This window comes from Sinohyriopsis cumingii, chromosome 5, assembly GCF_028554795.1.
Source record: "Sinohyriopsis cumingii isolate HCF-2022 chromosome 5, ASM2855479v2, whole genome shotgun sequence".
NCBI classification, from domain to species: Eukaryota; Metazoa; Mollusca; class Bivalvia; order Unionida; family Unionidae; genus Sinohyriopsis; species Sinohyriopsis cumingii.
Genome location: NC_142965.1, coordinates 70,380,755 through 70,401,407, shown reverse-complemented (window position 1 = coordinate 70,401,407; position 20,653 = coordinate 70,380,755). Strand labels below are relative to the sequence as shown.

The following is a 20,653-nucleotide window of genomic DNA, read 5'->3' as shown; positions in this document are numbered from 1 at the left end:
AGAGAGGATGAAGCAGTGTATTGTCCATCCGGATATTTGTCATGTATCTGCCAGAAACAGCAAGAGGGAATTACATGTCTCTGTCCCAGACCCGAGCCTTCCTTGTTGCCATAGTATGAACTGCCTATAGGCAGCATGTCTGTTGGCACTCATCAAGTCAACTTTATCACCGAGGACAAGAACATCCCGTCTGTACATCCTGGCCAAGGTAAGTAGAGCCTCATCAAGGAATAGAACTTGAAAATAGTGAAAAATTATTCCAATCTGTAATATGCTTATCCTAAAATGTAAAAACAAATATATATATATATATATATATATATATATATATATATATATATATATATATATATATATATATATATATATATATATATATATATATATATATAATAGAAACATGCACTTATTCAGATGCTTTTCATCTTCGATCAGCAAATTCCCGTGTAAAATACACGTGGATCAAAACTGCACACGGTTTTTATTTTGACATCAGCATTGAGAGTTCAATTGCAGCTAGAACTGATATTAAGTGTAATTTATGTTAAGATGGACAGCTCAGAGTTTTTGGGGTGCATTTCTAGAAGTCAGAGACGCCTGTGTTGGGATCAAATAGAAATGACTGATTGCAGCTGAAGATAATATTTACATAATAATTTTATCCTTGTATCAACATCAGCTTAGATTTGTTTAGCATAGTGAGGTACCCACATTGAAACCAGGTAATGAAAAGTATCAATTGTAAATTTTAAAAACTGTCCTTATCATTTGCATATATATGCATGTCTCTTTTTGGACTGCTACAATTTTAAACTTTTTTCACAGTGGTTGCAAAGAAATAATCTAAGCATATGTCTCATTTTGTACGCAGTGTCTTTAAAAGTCTTGAAACGTCCTACGTTAAACTCTTATGCAAGTTAAGAATAATGCATTAACAAACAATATGCATTCTAAATAAAACTTGATATATTCGTTACTGGCACAAAAGGTATGCAGAGCTGTCTCTCACAACACCTATTCCAGGTTTGTGGGCATCTCCTTACATTTTCCACACGTCATTCTGGTAATCCTGTGTTTGGGGTTGGGTGATAACCAAGACACTGACTTGAAACTGGCTCCAATACATTAAAGACAAGGCTGGGGTGAAAATGCAACATCTGCATGAACAGTTTCCTCAGCCGGTCTGGCTCCGCATTTATGATCTCCTGAAATTTGTTTAAAAGACTAAGCATACTGAATCCCTTTATGTATATGGCACAGTGGTGTAAGGGGTGCTCATGGAGGGGTAGTACCTCTGGTGGGGGTAGCAGTCGTACTCCCTTGGGGGTAGCTAGCCCACCTTTGGTCTCCACTTGGCGCTCAACTCTGACCTGTGGCTCCAAGAAGCTGTAGCATGCCCAGCGGCCACACCACGGGCAACGGCTTCAACTGGCCGGCCAAACCAGGTTGAGGGTAACCGATGGGTTTCAGACCCCCGGTGAGTCAGGGATTGTCACCCATTGCATGTGAAGACTGGAACCGGCGTACTGCGCGGAGGAACCACCAGCTGTTCAACGGGCAGAAAGGCGGACCCATCAAAGCGATGTGGAGCGCTAAGAGCACAGCAAGACACGTAGGACGCCTTGGTCATCTACTGCATCCAGTCTCCATTCCAGCCGTCTTGACTACGTCTTGCAACTGGATAAAGTGGAGCCTGGGCGAGAGAGTGAGGCTGACGCAGCGCAACTCTTCCTCAGTTTAGTCCAACTCACGCGCAAGTCATTTATGTCATCACCCGTGGCCAAGTCCTGCGGCAGGTGTGGATGCACTGGCAGCCGTAGAGGCGGACCTGCACACAGGCGGCTCAGGCCATATGGTCGTCTTCCATTGATCTGAAGCAGAAATGGATGTCGGCAGCCGTCTGAGCGACTAAGCAGGCCTTTTCGGGATAGAGCTGCTTACCTCCATAACCTGAGGAAGGGGTTAGAAAAGGTGCCCTAAAAAAAGCCTGATTCATCTACCTTTACCAGCTTACCGCGGCTGGAGGGAATCCCATTCTTGCGGTCGAAACACAAAGAAAACCCAAAAGGTTACACTCACTCTTGGTGCGTGGAACATACGCACTCTATTGGATCGTGCAGAGGCTGACAGACCTGAAAGAAAAACTGCCCTGATTGCAAGAGAACTTGCTCGCTACAAGATAGAGATATCAGCCCTAAGTCAAACTCGCTTAGCAGACTAGGGCCAACTGACAGAAGTTGGAGCTGGTTACACCTTTTTCTGGAGTGGACGTGGTACCGATGAACGTCGGGAGTCTGGAGTTGGATTCGCTGTCAAGTCGAGTTTGGTGAATAAGCTATCCATCTTACCAAAGGGAATTAATGACCGCCTTATAATGCTGAAACTACCTTTCCATGGAAAAAGCAAGCCACACTCAATAGTTCTAAGGCACCAACCATGACCTACTCGGAGAAAGCCAAAAACAAGTTCTACCAGGATCTGGAAACTCTTGATTGCTTCGGTACCAAAGTCAGACAAGCTGATCATTCTTGGTGATTTTGACTCCAGAGTTGGCACGGACCACATCTTGTTGGTAGACATGGAATTGGCAACTGCAACAGTAACGGACATCTACTCTTGAGAATGTGCGCAACATTTTATCTCTTGAGCTCCGATGGCAGCACTCTCATAACCGAGAAGGAGAAGATACTGGATCGCTGGGCGGAACACATTGACGGTATCCTCAACACATCCTCCTCCATCAACGATGAAGCGATCAACCGTCTATCACAGGTGGAGATCAGCGATAGGTTGGCTGACCCTCCAACGGTGCTGGAAACTCATAAGGCCATTGAGGTCCTGTCTAGTGGAAAGCTTCCAGGAGCAGACTCCATCCCAGCTGAGATGTACAAGTCTGGTGGGCCTAAGTTAGTGAGAAGACTAACATAGATGTTCAGTGGCATGTGGAAGATGAAACGCATACCCCAGGAATTCAAAGATGCATCCATCATCCACCTTTACAAACGCAAAGGCAATCGCCAATCCTACGACAACTATAGAGGAATCTCTCTACTCTGCATCGCTGGCAAGGTCCTCGCCAGACTACTGCTGAACAGACTCACAGAACACCTTGATCATGGCCTACTGCTAGAAAGCCATTGTGGCTTCAGAAAGGACAGATGCACCATTGACATGATCTTTGCTGCTAGGCAGTTGCAAGAAAAATGTCTTGAAAAAATGTCCAGCTATACACCACCTTCGTGGACCTGACTAAGGCATTCGACACTGTCAGCCGGGGGGGGGGGGGGGGGCTTTGGAAGATCGTGGCCAAATTTAGATGTCCGGAAGTCTTCATTGAAATGGCGAGACAGCTTCATGAAGACATGCTTGCCAGAGTACAGGACCAGGGTAACTATTCCAAACCCTTTGCAGTAATAAATGGTGTGAAACAAGGATGCGTCTTATCCCCCACTCTCTCCTGCCTCATGTTCTCCGCAATGTTGATGGATGCTTTCAAGGACAGAGATGTGGGAGTAGTTCTCCGATACCGTCTGGATGGGAAGTTGTTCAACTTGAGGAGCCTCCAAGCCAAAATCAAAGTCCAAGTTGAGAACATTCGCGACGTGCTGTTTGCAGATGACTGTGCCCTCAACTCCAGCACGGAGGCATGCATGTAATATAGCATGGATCTTTTTCCACAGTGTGCTCCAACTTCAGGCTCACCAGCTTTACCAGCAAGGCCGAGGTTCGGCATTAGCCAGCTCCTGGAGAAGACTACCTGGAACCATCCATCACTGTCAATGGCCATAATCTCAAAAATGTAGACAGGTTCACATACATCGGCAGCACCCTCTCACAAGCAGTCCATATAGACGATGAGGTCAACACTAGGATTGCCAAAGCCAGCATATCATTTGGTTGACTCCGCTCAAATGTCTGGGATAAAAGAAGCATCAAGCTTGCCACCAAAGTAAAAGTCTACGCAGCGGTTGTTCTCCCCACCCTTCTATATGCTTGCAAGACATGGACTGTGTATAGCCGCCATGTTAAAAAACTGAACCACTTCCATATGAGCTTCCTGATGAAACTACTGAAAATCAAATGGCAGGACAAGGTACCAAACACAGAGGTGCTCACTAAGGCCGGCATGACAAGGATCCACACCATGCTGTGCAAGGCACAACTCCGATGGGCTGGCCATGTTGTCCACATGCCAGCAGAACGTCTGCCTAAGAAAGTCTTTTATGGAGAGCTACAACAAGGCAAAAGATCCCACGGTGGTCAAAAAAAGAGGTACAAGGACACCCTCAAGGCTTCGCTGAAGAACTTATGAATTAATCCTGATAGCTGGGAGAGTGTCGCTGCTACCGGATCTGCTTGGCGCCGTCAAGTCAACGCTGGTGCGAAACCTTTGAGCAGAAAAGACTGGTGGACGCAGCTGAAAAACGTGTTCTGCGCAAATCCAGGAACAGCAGTTCCACAACTCCCGGCCAGAAACCTGCGCATCCATGTCCCCAGTGCAACAGACTCTTCCGGGCCCAGATCGGACTGATCAGCCATCTCCGGACCCACCCCAGTGAATCGATGACATTAAATGGTCATCATCGACACCAATGGACGAACATCATCATCATCCTTAAATTAACCGACTTTTTCATAACTGTGAAAACAAGGCAGACAAGCGAAATGAATACTTTGTAAAATAAAGAGCTTGATTTCACAGATACAGATCATTATGGGCAAGCGAGTTTCAGAGAATTCTTGAAGGCACCTAGAGATATCCTCAAAGATGATAAGAAGTTTCATTATTACATCATGACATCAATATTGTACTAATTGAACAATACAAAAATTGAGTTTCGATGTAGATGATTGTCTCACGAAATAAATGTCGCATTTTTTTTGAAGAAAAAAAAGGAATCTTTTTGGTTGTGTATCAACAGTTAATCTAGTTCCCTGCTTTGTGGACTCCCGATTTGGCAGGATAGTATTGAACACCACTATGAGAACCCGACTCATCAAGAAAACAAAAAGCAGTGACGTAACACAGATTTTTTTCGCGTTCACGGGATGGTTGTTGAAACCAGTTGGAACGATCTTTCATATGTTGGACATTTTGAAAATAAATGTTATTTAAACAGAATAACGAAAAACTTCATTAGAAAAAGCACGTTATTAAAAATTATTATCGACGTGATTGTAAAATAAGGATTCAGTCAAAAAACAGCCCAGTTCCCTAACGCTGCTTCTTGATGTCAAAGCAATTTTTTTGTCAATTTTTGGAGGTCCCTCAGTAACTCGTGCCTCGCTTTTAGTGCGGTCTATGTTTGTGGACCCGTTGTGCGTGAATTATCGAGCGAGAGGTGTATTACTTTTCACTGGAACACTTGGACCTGTTCAGACAATCCACGGTCTACATATACTTTCGTGCACGTGTTACTAATCTGGCTAATGTCGCTACTACTGATGCATTGATCTTATCCTCTCTGATAAATTTCTGTCATGGGGGGATGCAGGTGGCCTAACGAGGGTAATTGATTCCCCTATGGAAAACCCCAAGAATAGTAACTGAACATGTTTCCATATCGAATAATAAGGTCCTATTATGATATTAAGGTTGACCGAGCCCAAAGCAAATTACAAAAATAAAGAGCACACTAGGAAACGATTGTGGGGTCACACCGAGACTTTCTCGGACAAAGTTAACTAGAACTAATCGTGTGCGGTTGTCACGAACAAAATTTAATCAGCTTAATGCAGCCAAACGAAAGAACACCTATTTGACATAAAAGTTCAAAATTAGGGGTGTCACATATGCAAAAGACCAGTGGAATCTTTCCATTCCTCTTGGCCGTTTTTGGGCTGTTAGTGGCTCCAGCTCCCGCTGTTGCAAAAGGGCTGTGTTACGGGTTGAACAAACTTCATCATGGCTCTGAAAAAGGCAAACAGAGGATGCACACTATCTTGTAAAGGAGGAAAAGGAAAGGTCTTTGAGTGTCCCATTGGTCTAAAGGTCTTTGGTAGTGGCTTTGCTATTGACAGCTGCAGTGAATCCATTGAACTATGTTGACTTTCTCTCCATCACAAAGCCAGTCACACATTTCAGCTTGGATTCATAAACAGGACCTTGGATTCAATGTATTACATACTTGGTGACATCAAAACAGCTTTTAATATTTTGACTCATATGGACTTGCACCACCACTTGAATTTGCCGATCTTAATCAGCCGCTCGGAAAGTATGCATGATTATAATACAATTGCTTGTTGATATTTACAGACACTTTGCTGCTCTGTGACACAGCCCTGATGTGGATATGTCCAGGCTTTCTACCAATGTGGGTTTGACTGTTTACTGGCAGGGTTGTTGTTGATGTCAACCTGGGGGAGCTTCTTATTTTTGAAGATCCAACTGAGAAGCCTAAAACATCCAATGAAGACATTCAAGATATTATTTTGAAGATGCTAGGAGCCGTCAAAAACAACATTGTTGAAATCAATAAAATCGGTGGAAACAGGGACTCTGGCATGTCGATTGTTCATGCTCCAACAAGACAATATGAGGATGAACAGATCAAAGAGATTCATTCTCCATCATGTGTAATAACTTCATTTATGCCATACCAAAATCTGATGACCAATAAAGGAGAAGAACACACTTATATTAAAAAATGGGTCGAATTGGTTTTGATAAAAAAACTGAATGTTTCTGATGAACTTAAAATTCATATCATAACAGTATATGAATCTGGATCATACTTATTTATTGTATGCAGGTACTATAATATACCAACTCGAGGCCAGCTTGGTGTTATAGCATTAACATGTGAAAATACCCAATCACAGACTACACCACCAGGTGTGAAACCACTCAGGGATTGTTTGTACAGCAATAAAATAATATTCACGGGAAAATCCACCCCAGCTGCATTTCAAGTTAATTATGTTGCTCCAACATTAATTTGGCCGAGAAAAGAAGACATCATTAGCTGATATTAAACAAGAATGTACTATTATAGGTACACCAATCTGAATTGTGTTTGGAGCCATAACAATAACTGGTTTGACTGGTGGTGCTGGTAGAATAACCTTGTCATGGCTGCATTCATAAATATGTGTCTACTCTGAACTTCTTGCAGCAGCACAAGGTAGTCTCAATACAATTACAAAGCTGTACTCAGTGGTTACTGAGGATAAAATGACTAGCATGGCTCAGTTTGACACTGTGTTGCGAGAAATGGAAAACCACCAGCGACTGTGAGGTCAGATAAGGAACTGGATCATTAACAAAGCTTATTTACAGGAGGAGAAAATGAAATTATTGTTTGCATGTTTGCGAACGCATTTCTGGTTTCAGGATCTGAACCATAAAGCAGTATGATAATTGCATTTTTTAAGTTACTGATCCAGGCTAAAGTCTTCTACCCCATATAACCATCCTCTTGCAAGGGCGTATGATGGTAACTTTGGAAATGCATGTGGATTGCAATCATGAATTCGCATGTTGGGTCGCATGCATTAGCATCTGATATGAGGACAAAGTCTTTGGCGTTGGTGTAAAAGGCCTTGACCTACATAGGTAACGAAATTCTAAAATTGCTATTATCATTCTGCTCAAATTCATCAAAGTAGGTGTTCAGATGGTGCAAAATGAGGATAGAATTCAATTTACCATGTACCAGTGTTTTCATACCCATTAGAAATAAGTTGATTCTTATTTCACTGATTTGTCTCAGTGAAATTTGTTAAGACTTCGTTTTTGGGTTAAAAATATCCCTCAAAACCAAATCTTAAAAAACAGGTCACCACTCATGACTTTGCGACAATTTGTCTCCATTCTGCTATGCTCTCCAATGCGCTTTGGGACTATGCAAAGTCCATGCCTGTCCAGTCTTTGATGTTATCTTCCCATTTCTGATTCTGTCTGCTTCATTATCTCTTTGCTTTCACTATGGCCTGTGGGATTAATTGTCTTTGACAGGCCAGATGAGCCTAAGACATGACCATACCATCTTTTTTTGCATTTCGTTAAAGTGATGAGCAGATCTTCATATGGTCCACTTCACCTTGGATTCTAATGTGCACCTCCTCATTAGAGACGTGGTCTAACACGTTAACCTTGAAATAATCGACAGGGTTGTACAAAATGTTTTCTTTCACGTCATTATAAAAGTTAATTTTCAACGCAGATACAGAATGAATCTGTGTGAAGTTGAAGTCTTTTCAGCTTCTTGTTGTGAAATTCATACATCAACCATTTCGAGAGCTCTGACCCTCTAAATCTACAGTAAATTGGTTTGGATAATTTGGTTTAATTTCTTGTTTTTCATTCTAACTAAAACAAACTGTAATCTATGGCAAATCAATGAGGGATATAAGGACATATTCATTTGTTTTTTTAATTCTAAACATGTTTACAGCATGCAGTGTTTTTATCAATTTAAAAAGTTCTGGTCAAAATTTCTAATTGCTTTTTTTTAAATCAAACTTTAATTCAATTTATTGTCAGAATTTATCTACAGTTTTGTTTGTTTTTTGGTTTCCGTTTTACTTTTTACTGTGCACAATAGTTTAAGCTCTGTCAATTTTAGGCCTTTTTCTGTATGATAAACATTCTTTGAAATTAATATAATTTTTGCATAGAAATAACAATTTTTTCTTCCACTGCCTTGTAGATGTTAACAGATATACCAAACAGCATCTACAAATCTGACATTCTATAATTTACTGGTCGTTTATAAGGATCTTATAGGGAATATTTACAATTGATTCAAAAGTATAAATGAAACCTTTATCAGTATTTTTCACAAGATCTTTTTGTTCTTCACCCCATGGTGCATGTCCTTTTAGTAGCTTCCCCAAAATGGTTCATACTTATCAACTGTCAAACATCCATTTCGTGCCACTAGTTCTCTTTCTTTGATCAAATTAGAGTATAAATCAAACAGTGCATAAAGTATAGAATTCATCTGTTTTGTTTATTATTGATTTAAATGTTTTTAATTTTTTCATTGCCTTAGTCCGACAGTTACAGTCAGCTGAACAAGTACTGTACAGGTATCAGGATCTATGCTGTTTGTTCTACTGATTACTCCTAACAAATTGCACAAACAAAATCTGCCACACATTATACACTGGCAGATCTGGGTCTGTGCAGTTTGCATTTGGACTTGTCTTATAAGCAAATATACACAAATATACACAGTAGTTTTATGTGAAATATGTACTGTATCAAATTTTTCAATAACATGACAATTATTTTCTTCATGTGTGGTTATATCTGGCAGATGACTATAAACAGGCCTTATCACTGTCACTAGAAAATGTGGATTTTTTTTAACTACATTCCTAAATAATGTTGCCATTCAATTTTGATTGGACTTTATTGCATAAGACATTGTCTCTGATGTTCAATTTTGTTTCATTTAGTCAATTCTTTGTCAGGGTTGGAATTCCTCTTGCCTTTGCCATTGGGCTTTACTTTCATATTTAAACTTTGTGCTCTACTTTGCTATTCTCTGGAATTAAAAACATTAAGTCATCAATTTGTTTCTAATATTTATCCATTTAGCCAGATTTATCTAAAAGTCTGTCATAAACACATGCATATATGGCATTTGTATGGTGAAGCTAGTCAATGTGTCAGACAATCGATGACACATGATGCCTTATAGTCCAGCAAGCCACGCACAACTATCCAATGGCACATAACAAATCACAAAACAAATTAAACATGGTTTCACTTGATAGAGTGGGCAGTGGTCCACTAGAAGTTTTACAAAATTGATTAACTTGTAGCTTTCGGTAGGCAGGTGGAGCTTGAGGTTTGGCTGATTTCATAATAATTAAACCACTGGCATTCCACCAATCAGAACCCACTGTTCTGATTCCATTGCTCATTTGAAGAGATGACTGACTTATTGTTTATCCTTTAGTTCCCGTGATTTTTTAATATGGATAAAAGCTTTAGAAATGGTTTATTAAGAACTAAATATTTTGGTTCCAAAAGCCAAGATATTATTTATTTTTCAAATTCACTACCTCCCCCTGCAACCCCAACCCATAAAATTGATGTACTTACAGTACTGGGTCTCTTCAGTTTGTAAGGGACAATGAGAAGAACAATGTAGACCTTTGCCAACACACTATGCAATGGCAGATCAAGGTCTGTGTTGTCTACAGTTGGACTCCACTTCTGAGTATATGTGGTACCTGCATGCAATCTGCTACACAATCTATTCCATGTTATACTCAGGTGCTGTATATTTACAGACCATGTAATACTGAGGTGTTGATAGAAGGTATCATGTTATACTGGGTACTACATATTCCATGTTATACTCTGGTGCTGTATATTTACAGACCATGTAATACTGAGGTGTTGATAGAAGGTATCATGTTATACTGGGTACTATATATTTGATGTTATACTCATGTGCTGTATATTTACAGACCATGTAATACTGAGGTGTTGATAGAAGGTATCATGTTATACTGGGTACTATATATTCCATGTTATACTCAGGTGCTGTATATTTACAGACCATGTAATCCTGAGGTGTTGATAGAAGGTATCATGTTATACTGGGTACTACATATTCCTTGTTATACTCAGGTGCTGTATATTTACAGACCATGTAATACTGAGGTGTTGATAGAAGGTATTATGTTATACTGGGTACTATATATTCCATGTTATACTCAGGTGCTGTATATTTACAGACCATGTAATCCTGAGGTGTTGATAGAAGGTATCATGTTATACTGGGTACTACATATTCCATGTTATACTCTAATGCTGTATATTTAGAGACCATGTAATACTGAGGTGTTGATAGAAGGTATCATGTTATACTGGGTACTATATATTCCATGTTATACTCTGGTGCTGTATATTTACAGACCATGTAATACTGAGGTGTTGATAGAAGGTATCATGTTATACTGGGTACTATATATTCCATGTTATACTCTGGTGCTGTATATTTTTACAGACCATGTAATACTGAGGTGTTGATAGAAGGTATCATGTTATACTGGGTACTACATATTCCATGTTATACTCAGGTGCTGTATATTTACAGACCATGTAATACTGAGGTGTTGATAGAAGGTATTATGTTATACTGGGTACTATATATTCCATGTTATACTCTGGTGCTGTATATTTACAGACCATGTAATACTGAGGTGTTGATAGAAGGTATCATGTTATACTGGGTACTACATATTCCATGTTATACTCTGGTGCTGTATATTTACAGACCATGTAATACTGAGGTGTTGATAGAAGGTATCATGTTATACTGGGTACTACATATTCCATGTTATACTCTGATGCTGTATATTTACAGACCATGTAATACTGAGGTGTTGATAGAAGGTATCATGTTATACTGGGTACTATATATTCCATGTTATACTCTGGTGCTGTATATTTACAGACCATGTAATACTGAGATGTTGATAGAAGGTATCATGTTATACTGGGTACTACATATTCCATGTTATACTCTGATGCTGTATATTTACAGACCATGTAATACTGAGGTGTTGATAGAAGGTATCATGTTATACTGGGTACTACATATTCCATGTTATACTCTGGTGCTGTATATTTAGAGACCATGTAATACTGAGGTGTTGATAGAAGGTATCATGTTATACTGGGTACTACATATTCCATGTTATACTCTGGTGCTGTATATTTACAGACCATGTAATCCTGAGGTGTTGATAGAAGGTATCATGTTATACTGGGTACTACATATTCCATGTTATACTCTGATGCTGTATATTTACAGACCATGTAATACTGAGGTGTTGATAGAAGGTATCATGTTATACTGGGTACTATATATTCCATGTTATACTCTGGTGCTGTATATTTAGAGACCATGTAATACTGAGGTGTTGATAGAAGGTATTATGTTATACTGGGTACTATATATTCCATGTTATACTCTTGGTGCTGTATATTTACAGACCATGTAATACTGAGGTGTTGATAGAAGGTATCATGTTATACTGGGTACTATATATTTAGACACATTTTTTTTCCTGTTCAATACATATTTGACAGAAAACATGATAAAGAGTGGAAAGCAAAGATGTATTTCAGTCCTGTGTAGAAAGAATGCCACTACTAGGTCTTTACAGTTTTGTATCTTTGATTCGGCAAGTTTCTGTTTAATTTCTATTCTTGCAAAATTTCTTTGAAAAATTATGTTTTTAACGGAGAAACCTCAGACACACTATCAACTGTTATTTATTTGTTCAAATTAGCAAATTACAAATATGACAAAAGCAACTGTTGCACCAGTGTGATAATAACTTTTTCAGCATCATGATGTAGTATATTCTTTACTTAAAACTGAAAACAGATATCTCCACAACAAAAAAGCAGCATTCCCATTCAGGACAAGAAAACTATCAATCATTTATCCTTGATCTTAACATTTCTCATCCCTTCTTACATGTAACAATAAACTGGAATCCTGATTACCCAAAATCATCATTATGGGCTGATGTTTAAAAATAACTGAAATAATCATTAGTATGAATATTAATTAATAAATAAAACATGCAAACTCTTTCCAGGATCTGTTTGGTCATGTGGACTATCATCTACAACCAAAGTAATGGGCTTGAATCCACATCAGGATAAGTATTGTTTATTGTTCCTCAAACCTAACTCAACAATAGTTGATTAAGGAGACTGATGTTTTACTTGCTAAAAAGACGTTTTAGCTATTCACATGAAGTCAGTTACTTCCCCATACCCCATCCAGTTTATTATTCTTTTCATTGCTGAGTACTGAATTCATGTTAAATATTCCAGAGACTCCAACATATCAAATTGAGTAACAAATATATTTTCTTATATGTCTCAGTCAACATGTACCTGAAGTGCAAAAATCTTTGTCATGGCATTTGACCTTGAACCTGATGTGAAGGACAGAAGACAGAAGATCACTAACACATCTGAGATACTGTCAAGATTTACCCACATGCCAAGTTTAATCAATAATTTGTATCATTTTGGAAGACCCCGCCACACAAAAAAAGGAAGCTCCAGAACTCATATCATTTGAGACATTCCTCAGATGTACAGGGTTTGAAAAAATCTATTTCATACTTGTTTATGTCATCATGCTCACAGCAGCACAGAAAAATGACTGTCCAAGTGCTGACCTTAAACTTGTTTATTGAAAGAAATACAAACTCTGGTATAAAAAGATTATTTCATATATTTACAAGTAACTGTATTCATAAGCTCAGTGAAGAATAAAAATGCAAGCAATGACCTTGATCTGATCCCAAGACCAAAGAGAGGCCTGGTTTTCAAACTTGTTCACAACAGCGCAAACATGGTTGGTCAGACCTGCACCATTTTTATTTTACAGGTCATTCTGTGAAAACTCCATGTCAGCGCCATCATTCTTTCAAGAGGAGTAGATATAGCAATATTTTTGCAATGTTCATTATTGTAAGCGGCATCACGTTGATAGAGACAAACCAGACCATGGAGTGAATGTTTGTGTAGAGTTTCATGGCAACCCTCCATGTAGTTTAGGAGGAGCAGCATTAACAAAATTGTGCTAACAGAAAGAAGCATGATTCCCAACAGGCCATCCAACAGGTTCTTCAGGTCTATGATCAGTAGCTAAAAACACATCAACATCACTGTTCATTTAGAAGCAGCAATAATGGTATTTTCACATTAACCACAAAAGCTAGGTTGGCTGTCAGACGAGCACCACATTATCAACAATTACCAAGTCCCTTGTGTCTGTTGAAACCCTTTTCCATAGAACTCTAGCTTCAACAACCCCTACCAGATCTGGCAAATGTTGATATCAGAAGAAAAAAAAAAAAAAAAACATGCATGATTCCTATATTAGTACAAGTAAATGGAAATGTATTGTTACCCAAGGGCAGTAACCCTGGAAGCCTTATTTATTATATAAGGGCAAAGAGCATAGTTCAAGCCATCTTACACAATCAGTCCAGAAACATCTAAACTGTTTAGTTACAAAGTTTCAGAAGATGAAGGCCAGTCAAGGGAACACATTTAGGAACAACCTGCTTGAACAGAAAAATATTTCACATAAGTTGACACATTTCAAAAACATTACACTGGAGCCCATTTATATCAACTCAATTTTACTAAATTTATAACATCTTGGATTTAATAAATTCAGATTTAGAAATTTATCAGATAAACTGAAATACTACCAAGCCTGAATGTTTAAATTGTCCTAGCATTTTTTCCTCCACTTGTATCAGCATTCAGGTTTAATCAAGCAAATTTTACTGGTCCCACAGAGTTCATAATATACGAGTGCTAATGTAATCAGGTGTGTGCATAATCAAGGTTGGATCATATTTTTTATACTTGGCTTGACCCCACTACTTCAACATTTGACCAACAGTAATTCTTACATCTAATCCGAATGATGTATAATTCTGAATCAGTGAAATCAGTAATATTTCCTGTGTTTCCTCTGGTATCATTTGTATCACAAAAATGCAGACTAATTATATCACATGGTAAAATGTCTTGTGTAGTCGTATTCTATGGTTGGTATTACTGCCTGGACAAACTTCAAAAATATCATGAGGTACCTGAGAAGTCATTAAGGAAATAACAGCTGAAATTAGTATATATACTTACATATTAGTTGGATGCAGCTACAAACTGAACAGACCCAGATCTGCTATCATATAATACACTGGCAGTTCTGGGTCTATGCAGTTTGTAATTAGTAATCAGTAGAAGGAAAAAAACATGGACCCTGATTTGATGGCACATCTGCTGGCAGATCAGGGTCCATGTTGTTTGTATTTTGGACCTGACTTAAATGTCAGTACATGTGTATATTTTTCAATAGCAGCTAAAATTTGAAGACATTACAAGACTTACATTCGTCTCACTAACTAATTCCCACAGAGAGATGGATAGACATACACACTACTTTGGCAGTATGTACCTATACCACATACTAAATGGAATAAACTGCATGTATTGAAACTTCATGACTATGGAATCAAGCATAAAATAAGCTTCCATTGGGTAAAAGTTTCATGTAGTGGCTATCACTTACCGTCTTGACAAAATCAGTATATTGTGCCTATGGAACCCATTCTAATGTGTTTACACTTTATTACTGAGCCATGAACATTTGATGATTTCATCTTTCTCTCTCCCTGTCTAATATTTTCAAACATTAGAAATATACATCTTCTTTTACTATTAATTTGCCCCAAAATAATTTCTTCCTTTATTAAAAGAAGGATACATATGAACACCAAGCTCTCCTCCACCATCAGCTACCATTTCTATGATTTTCTTCATAACGTCAGCATGTCTGTAAAGAACCACAACCATAAATTTTATTAGCAAAAAAATCAAGCTATTATGTCGGGGTATGTAAGTGATTTCCTAGATAAAGTAACAAAGCCTTTAATCTAGAGAACTTCAATTTTTATACAAGTATCAGGCCTATGAGTTTGTTGTTTTAAAACAAAAGGCTGGAATCTCAGCCTGCACTGTTTTCTCTTGCTGACTGCATACATTTGACAGGATTGTATATCATGAACAAATATCTTCAAGAGACTTGAGTCTGTATCAAAAACAAACAATGCATAAAATCACTGTTATGAAAGAAGTTTGGATTAATCTGCCAAATATACTGTATATTCTATAATTCTCACCTGAAAAAAAGCAGTCATTTTTCAAATGTTAACCATGAGATTCAGGATTTCACACCTAATGACACCCAGTCTTGACACTCAGAAATCCTAATAAATTTGAAGAGAAAAATGACATTCATAAAAAATCTAATTCATGGGTGTGAGTTTCACTAATCTCCCTTTTTTTTTACTTGGACCATCACTTACCTTTTTCATGGCAAAGTTAGTCTTCGGATTTTTGTCACTTTCTGTTTGGTTGCTTTACAAACTAAAATTACATTCTTCAACAATATTAAATCTCTTGTGACCTCTACCATTTAACACATTGTAATGAGTATATAAATAAGAATTCTTTATACCTGCAAGGATGTACAGAAGCCATTGGAGGACCAGAAATGTTTGGGTGGGTTTCCATAGTAACTGTTTTCTTAGCATGGTCCTGACTAAAATCTTCATACATCTGATCCACTGACAGTGGTTTACCATTCTGAACAAAAAAAAGACAACAACTGGAAATAAAGAGGTAAAACTATAGAGTGTGGCTGTTTTCTTTTATTTATTTTTTTTCATATGAAAAAAATTGTTTTGAAACCTAAATACTTTCTGAAAATCTTTTTTGTTAATAATTACCATTGACACCCTGACAGAGGATAATTGTCTTTTCTGTTAATAATTACCCAGAACTAACAACCTGACAAAGTCAAATAGTCTTTCTTGTTAATAATTACCCAGAACTGACACCATGACAAAGGTAAATAATCTTTTTTGTTAATAATTACCCTAAATTGACACCGGGTCAAAGTCTTTTTTCTTAATAATTACTCAGAATTGACACCCTTACAGAGTCAGTTTTTATTGTTAATAATTACCCAAAATTGACACCCTGCCAGAATCAAAGTCTTTGTTTGCTAGTAATTAGTCAGAATTGACACCCTGAGAGAGTCAGTCTTTTTTGTTAATAATTACCCAGAACTGACACCTTGACAGAGTCAAATAGTCTTTTTGTTAATAATTACAGAGAATTGACACCCTGACAGAGTTAAATAGTTTTTTTCATCAGCTTTCAGCATCTTTCATGAAGTATTGCACTGTTCATTTTAATCATTACTGAAAACAAATTTAAATGCCTTGTATAGGGATAATTCTGCTACATTAATTTTGGGTACCTGGCAGCTCCAATTTTCCCTGGCAGCCATATAATTTTTATTGAGATATCCCACTTGAAATTTAGTAACTCTTGCCAGAACTTTACCCCCATTCATTTTCATTATAAATGTTACTAGATATCATAGTAACTGCACATTTTCCCTTACTAGAAATTATTTTAAACCCAAAAAACTCCGAATTACTTTTAAGCACATATAATCTTAATAAGTCAAGATCCAAGTTGGACCCTAATATATGGGTGAAATTTCCCTCTTGCTAGAATAGACCAAATTAGCAAAAATATGGTGAAGTGGGTGTAGAAAATTCACTTTATACTACTTTTTTTGCTTATTTTGATTCAAATTATTAAAATGCTGATGAAAGATTACTGAAAGCTTATAAAAATGTAACACATTTCTTATTTTGCTTTGCCACAGTTGTTATACAATGAAAAACAGCAATCTCAAAAATAGGTTACAGTTGAAAATCAGCAACATTTTCCATAACAGAATTCATCTTTTCATGGGATGATGTGGTGAAATGATCAACATCATTAGTAATGGACCTATTTATGTCCACTGAGACATAATTATCTTCTGATCAGGCAAAACAAATTAAAGTTTTCACTTGTTTTTCAAGTTATGTCAGAATTTTTGCAGAAATTCCAAACATATCAAAAAACATATACTAACCACCATGTACAGCCTATCATTTGTTGAAAATGGTGTTAAACACATCAAACCAAAACATACATTGCAATGTAATTTTTGGTATTTATTATCATCACTGATAACAGATTATAAGACTTCTTTTTCTATTTTCCACCTTCATCTTTGATGGGAAAATTGACACAAAAGTCAAGCTTTTATATTAATTATTAATGTATTGTATTGATACAAACAGGGTCGAGGTAATAATTAGTAATGTGTTGTATTGATACGAACAGGGTCGAGGTAATAATTATTAATGTGTTGTATTGATACGAGCATGGTTATGGTAATAATTATTATTGTGTTGTGTTGATACGAACAGGGTTGAGGTAATAATTATTAATGCGTTGTATCGATATGAACAAGGTCGAGGTAATAATTATTAATGTGTTGTATTGATACGAACAGGGTCAAGGTATTAATTATTAATGCGTTGTATCAACATGAACAAGGTCAAGGTAATAATTATTAATGTGTTGATATGAACAGGGTTGAGGTAATAATTATTAATGTGTTGATATGAACAGGGTTGAGGTAATAATTATTAATGCGTTGTATTAATACAAACAGGGTCGATGTAATTTCAACAAATCATTGCAAGGTGAAAAGACACATTCTAAAGTGACCATTTTGTCTGTATCGCCTCCCAGCATGGACCCTATATGTACTGGGATTCTCCAACATACAAAAAGCTGACAAGACAGCTCCCATTATTTGTAGCAACAGATGTATTCATTCCTTCCATAGTTAAAAATTTTTTTTTTTTGTTTTTGGCATTTGGGCTTCACACCATTTTTCAGCACAACATACAAGATGGCCATTATAACTAGTGGAGGAAGAACCCTCTGTTACAACTCAAATGTCTTGAACTAAGTAACAGAAAAGACCAAAAACCATCAAGTTTTGTAAAATTCCACAAATAATTTATTTCCCTTGAATACAAAGTGAAAATTCAAAAAGTACTTAAGTACTGTGAATTAAATCCCAAATAGTCCTATAAGATCTATCACAAGTCCAAATGTATGAACCACCTATTGAATTTCAGTGGTGTTCCAAATAAATTCCAATAATGAATTAGTGTGTGTGTGTGTGTGTGTGTGAGAGAGATTTAGATTTTTAACATAGCTTTAACAATTTTTCAGTCCTAACGCTAACCTCTTAATGTTGAGAACCAAGTGAGGCAGCTGTTATTACCATTTTTAAAGTATCTGGTATGAGTCTGCCAGGGTTCAAACCAGTGACCTTCTGCATCCAAGGCGGATGCTCTAACCACTAGGCCAAATTTGTTGACGTGCCTAAAGTCTCAATTTTGCTACCAATGGCCTGCAACATGACAATATGTTGAGTCTTATGATGTATCAGAATAATGTAATCCAAAATGTCCTTCACTGAATTCATTATAATTCCAAAGTAACATCTTAGTTCAAGAATATAATTGAGCACACTTTAATTCCAGCAAATAATTTAAATAAACACAACAATAAGACTGATTCCGCTTCAGATGTTCAGACAGGTACGAGTAATATATCAAATAAACAACACTGATATAAAAAGCAAAGACACAATATTAGTTCCAGAATGTACACCTACATTCAAAGTTGTCAACAAATTTAGGAATATCCAACTGAAAAACTAATATCCTACATTAAGATAAAAATAAACATGATGACCTCCATTAATAATGATCTGAGTAATTAATCTTTAACCACAGAAAAATATTAGTCATGTATTATACTGTTTACAAAATAAATGTCACTGCTTACAAACTAAATTTCACTAGTCAAATCAATCATTGACTTGAATTGGGACCAAGGTCAATTAAAAAATACAGATATACATAACACATTATCATTTAGAAAATCCACCAAACAACACAAATGACCCATACATAACACTGGGAAAACCCCAATAAGAACCAGTAACACACAGGAAGATACTGGCAAGCCTTTTCACACTGGCTGAACCCAATACTCTAACCCTAGTGGACAGAAGTGAGATGGCAATGATCGGTAAAGACAAGGACTCTAGACCACATTGCAAGCTGACTTGCCATTTGGATAATTGACAGTATATATTGGTAATTGTCAATTCACACATTTTGTACTCTGAATGGCTTGTATTCAGCACATGGCTAGATATTCATCTGGAGTAGCATGCTTGATCAAACATGAAACATGAAATGAATTTTTGACTTTACTTCCACTGAATGAAATCATATTTTTTATGACATCTATTTCATGCTTTCTTATATTGAAAATGGAGAATAGTTTTAATTAGTGTTCAGTTTCTAGTTTGTTGACTTTTGTTGGTCTACTTGATAAATATACTGCAAAGATTCCTATCATTTAAGACACTTAAATTTTATGTAAAGCTAACAACTGGTGTCATATAATGCAGCCTCCATATATATTATTGAATTTGTTTCTACTATCATACTATCTAAACAAGTAACATGTCTACAAAGCAAGAACTATAACTTATACTGCAATAAAAATTACAAGTGATGAGGTTTAGGAGGATATAAATCTTAAGTCTTAACAATTCCCCAAAATACTGATTTTGCAATGAAAAATTCCCAACTCTAGGGATGTTGACCCCAACGTTGTATTGTCTGAATCATCCATGTTGCACAAAACTTGGAACACAACAGTTTTAATGCTCGTACAGGGGCATACATTCAAAGTCAACCTAATCCTTAATTCCCTTGAAACTATTCTAATTTAAACTTTTACTGCATTGAACAGTGTTGATTGCACAAAATAGAAACTAGCTATACACAGTGGTGTTCATTACTTTAAGAAAAATTACCCCAAAATGTAGGACATTTAAATTTTAAAACATACAGTATATATGGTATCCCTATGTTTCCCTGCTCTGAGCTTGACACACACTCTATGCTTCCCTGCTCTAACCTTGACACACTCTTTCTTTGACACACTCTTTCTGTGTCTCTAAAGAACTGTCTTGGGGGAAACTTTTAGCATGGTATGTGCACATGTCCTTTGAAGCAAAGAGTGTGTGTGTGATTTGGATTTTTAATGTAGCTTTAACAATTTGTCAGTCATACCGCTATGACGTCTGCAGTGTGGCAGTTTATAGTGATGTCCAGCAGTGGGGCATCA

General features: G+C 37.1%; 1 protein-coding gene across 1 annotated transcript in view; it reads right to left on the bottom strand.

Annotated features, from left to right (window-relative positions):
• Positions 1-12,131: 12,131 nt before the first annotated feature.
• Positions 12,132-20,653, bottom strand: part of LOC149799395 (ubiquitin-like-conjugating enzyme ATG3) — a 41,961-nt gene continuing 33,439 nt past the window's right edge. The window contains exons 8-10 of the mRNA XM_089958734.1: positions 16,035-16,162; positions 15,282-15,350; positions 12,132-14,607 (exon numbers count right to left, since the gene is read on the bottom strand). Coding sequence (XP_089814860.1) covers positions 14,526-14,607; positions 15,282-15,350; positions 16,035-16,162 — 279 coding nt within the window. The 3' untranslated portion in view covers positions 12,132-14,525. The remainder of the gene's footprint in view (positions 14,608-15,281; positions 15,351-16,034; positions 16,163-20,653) is intronic.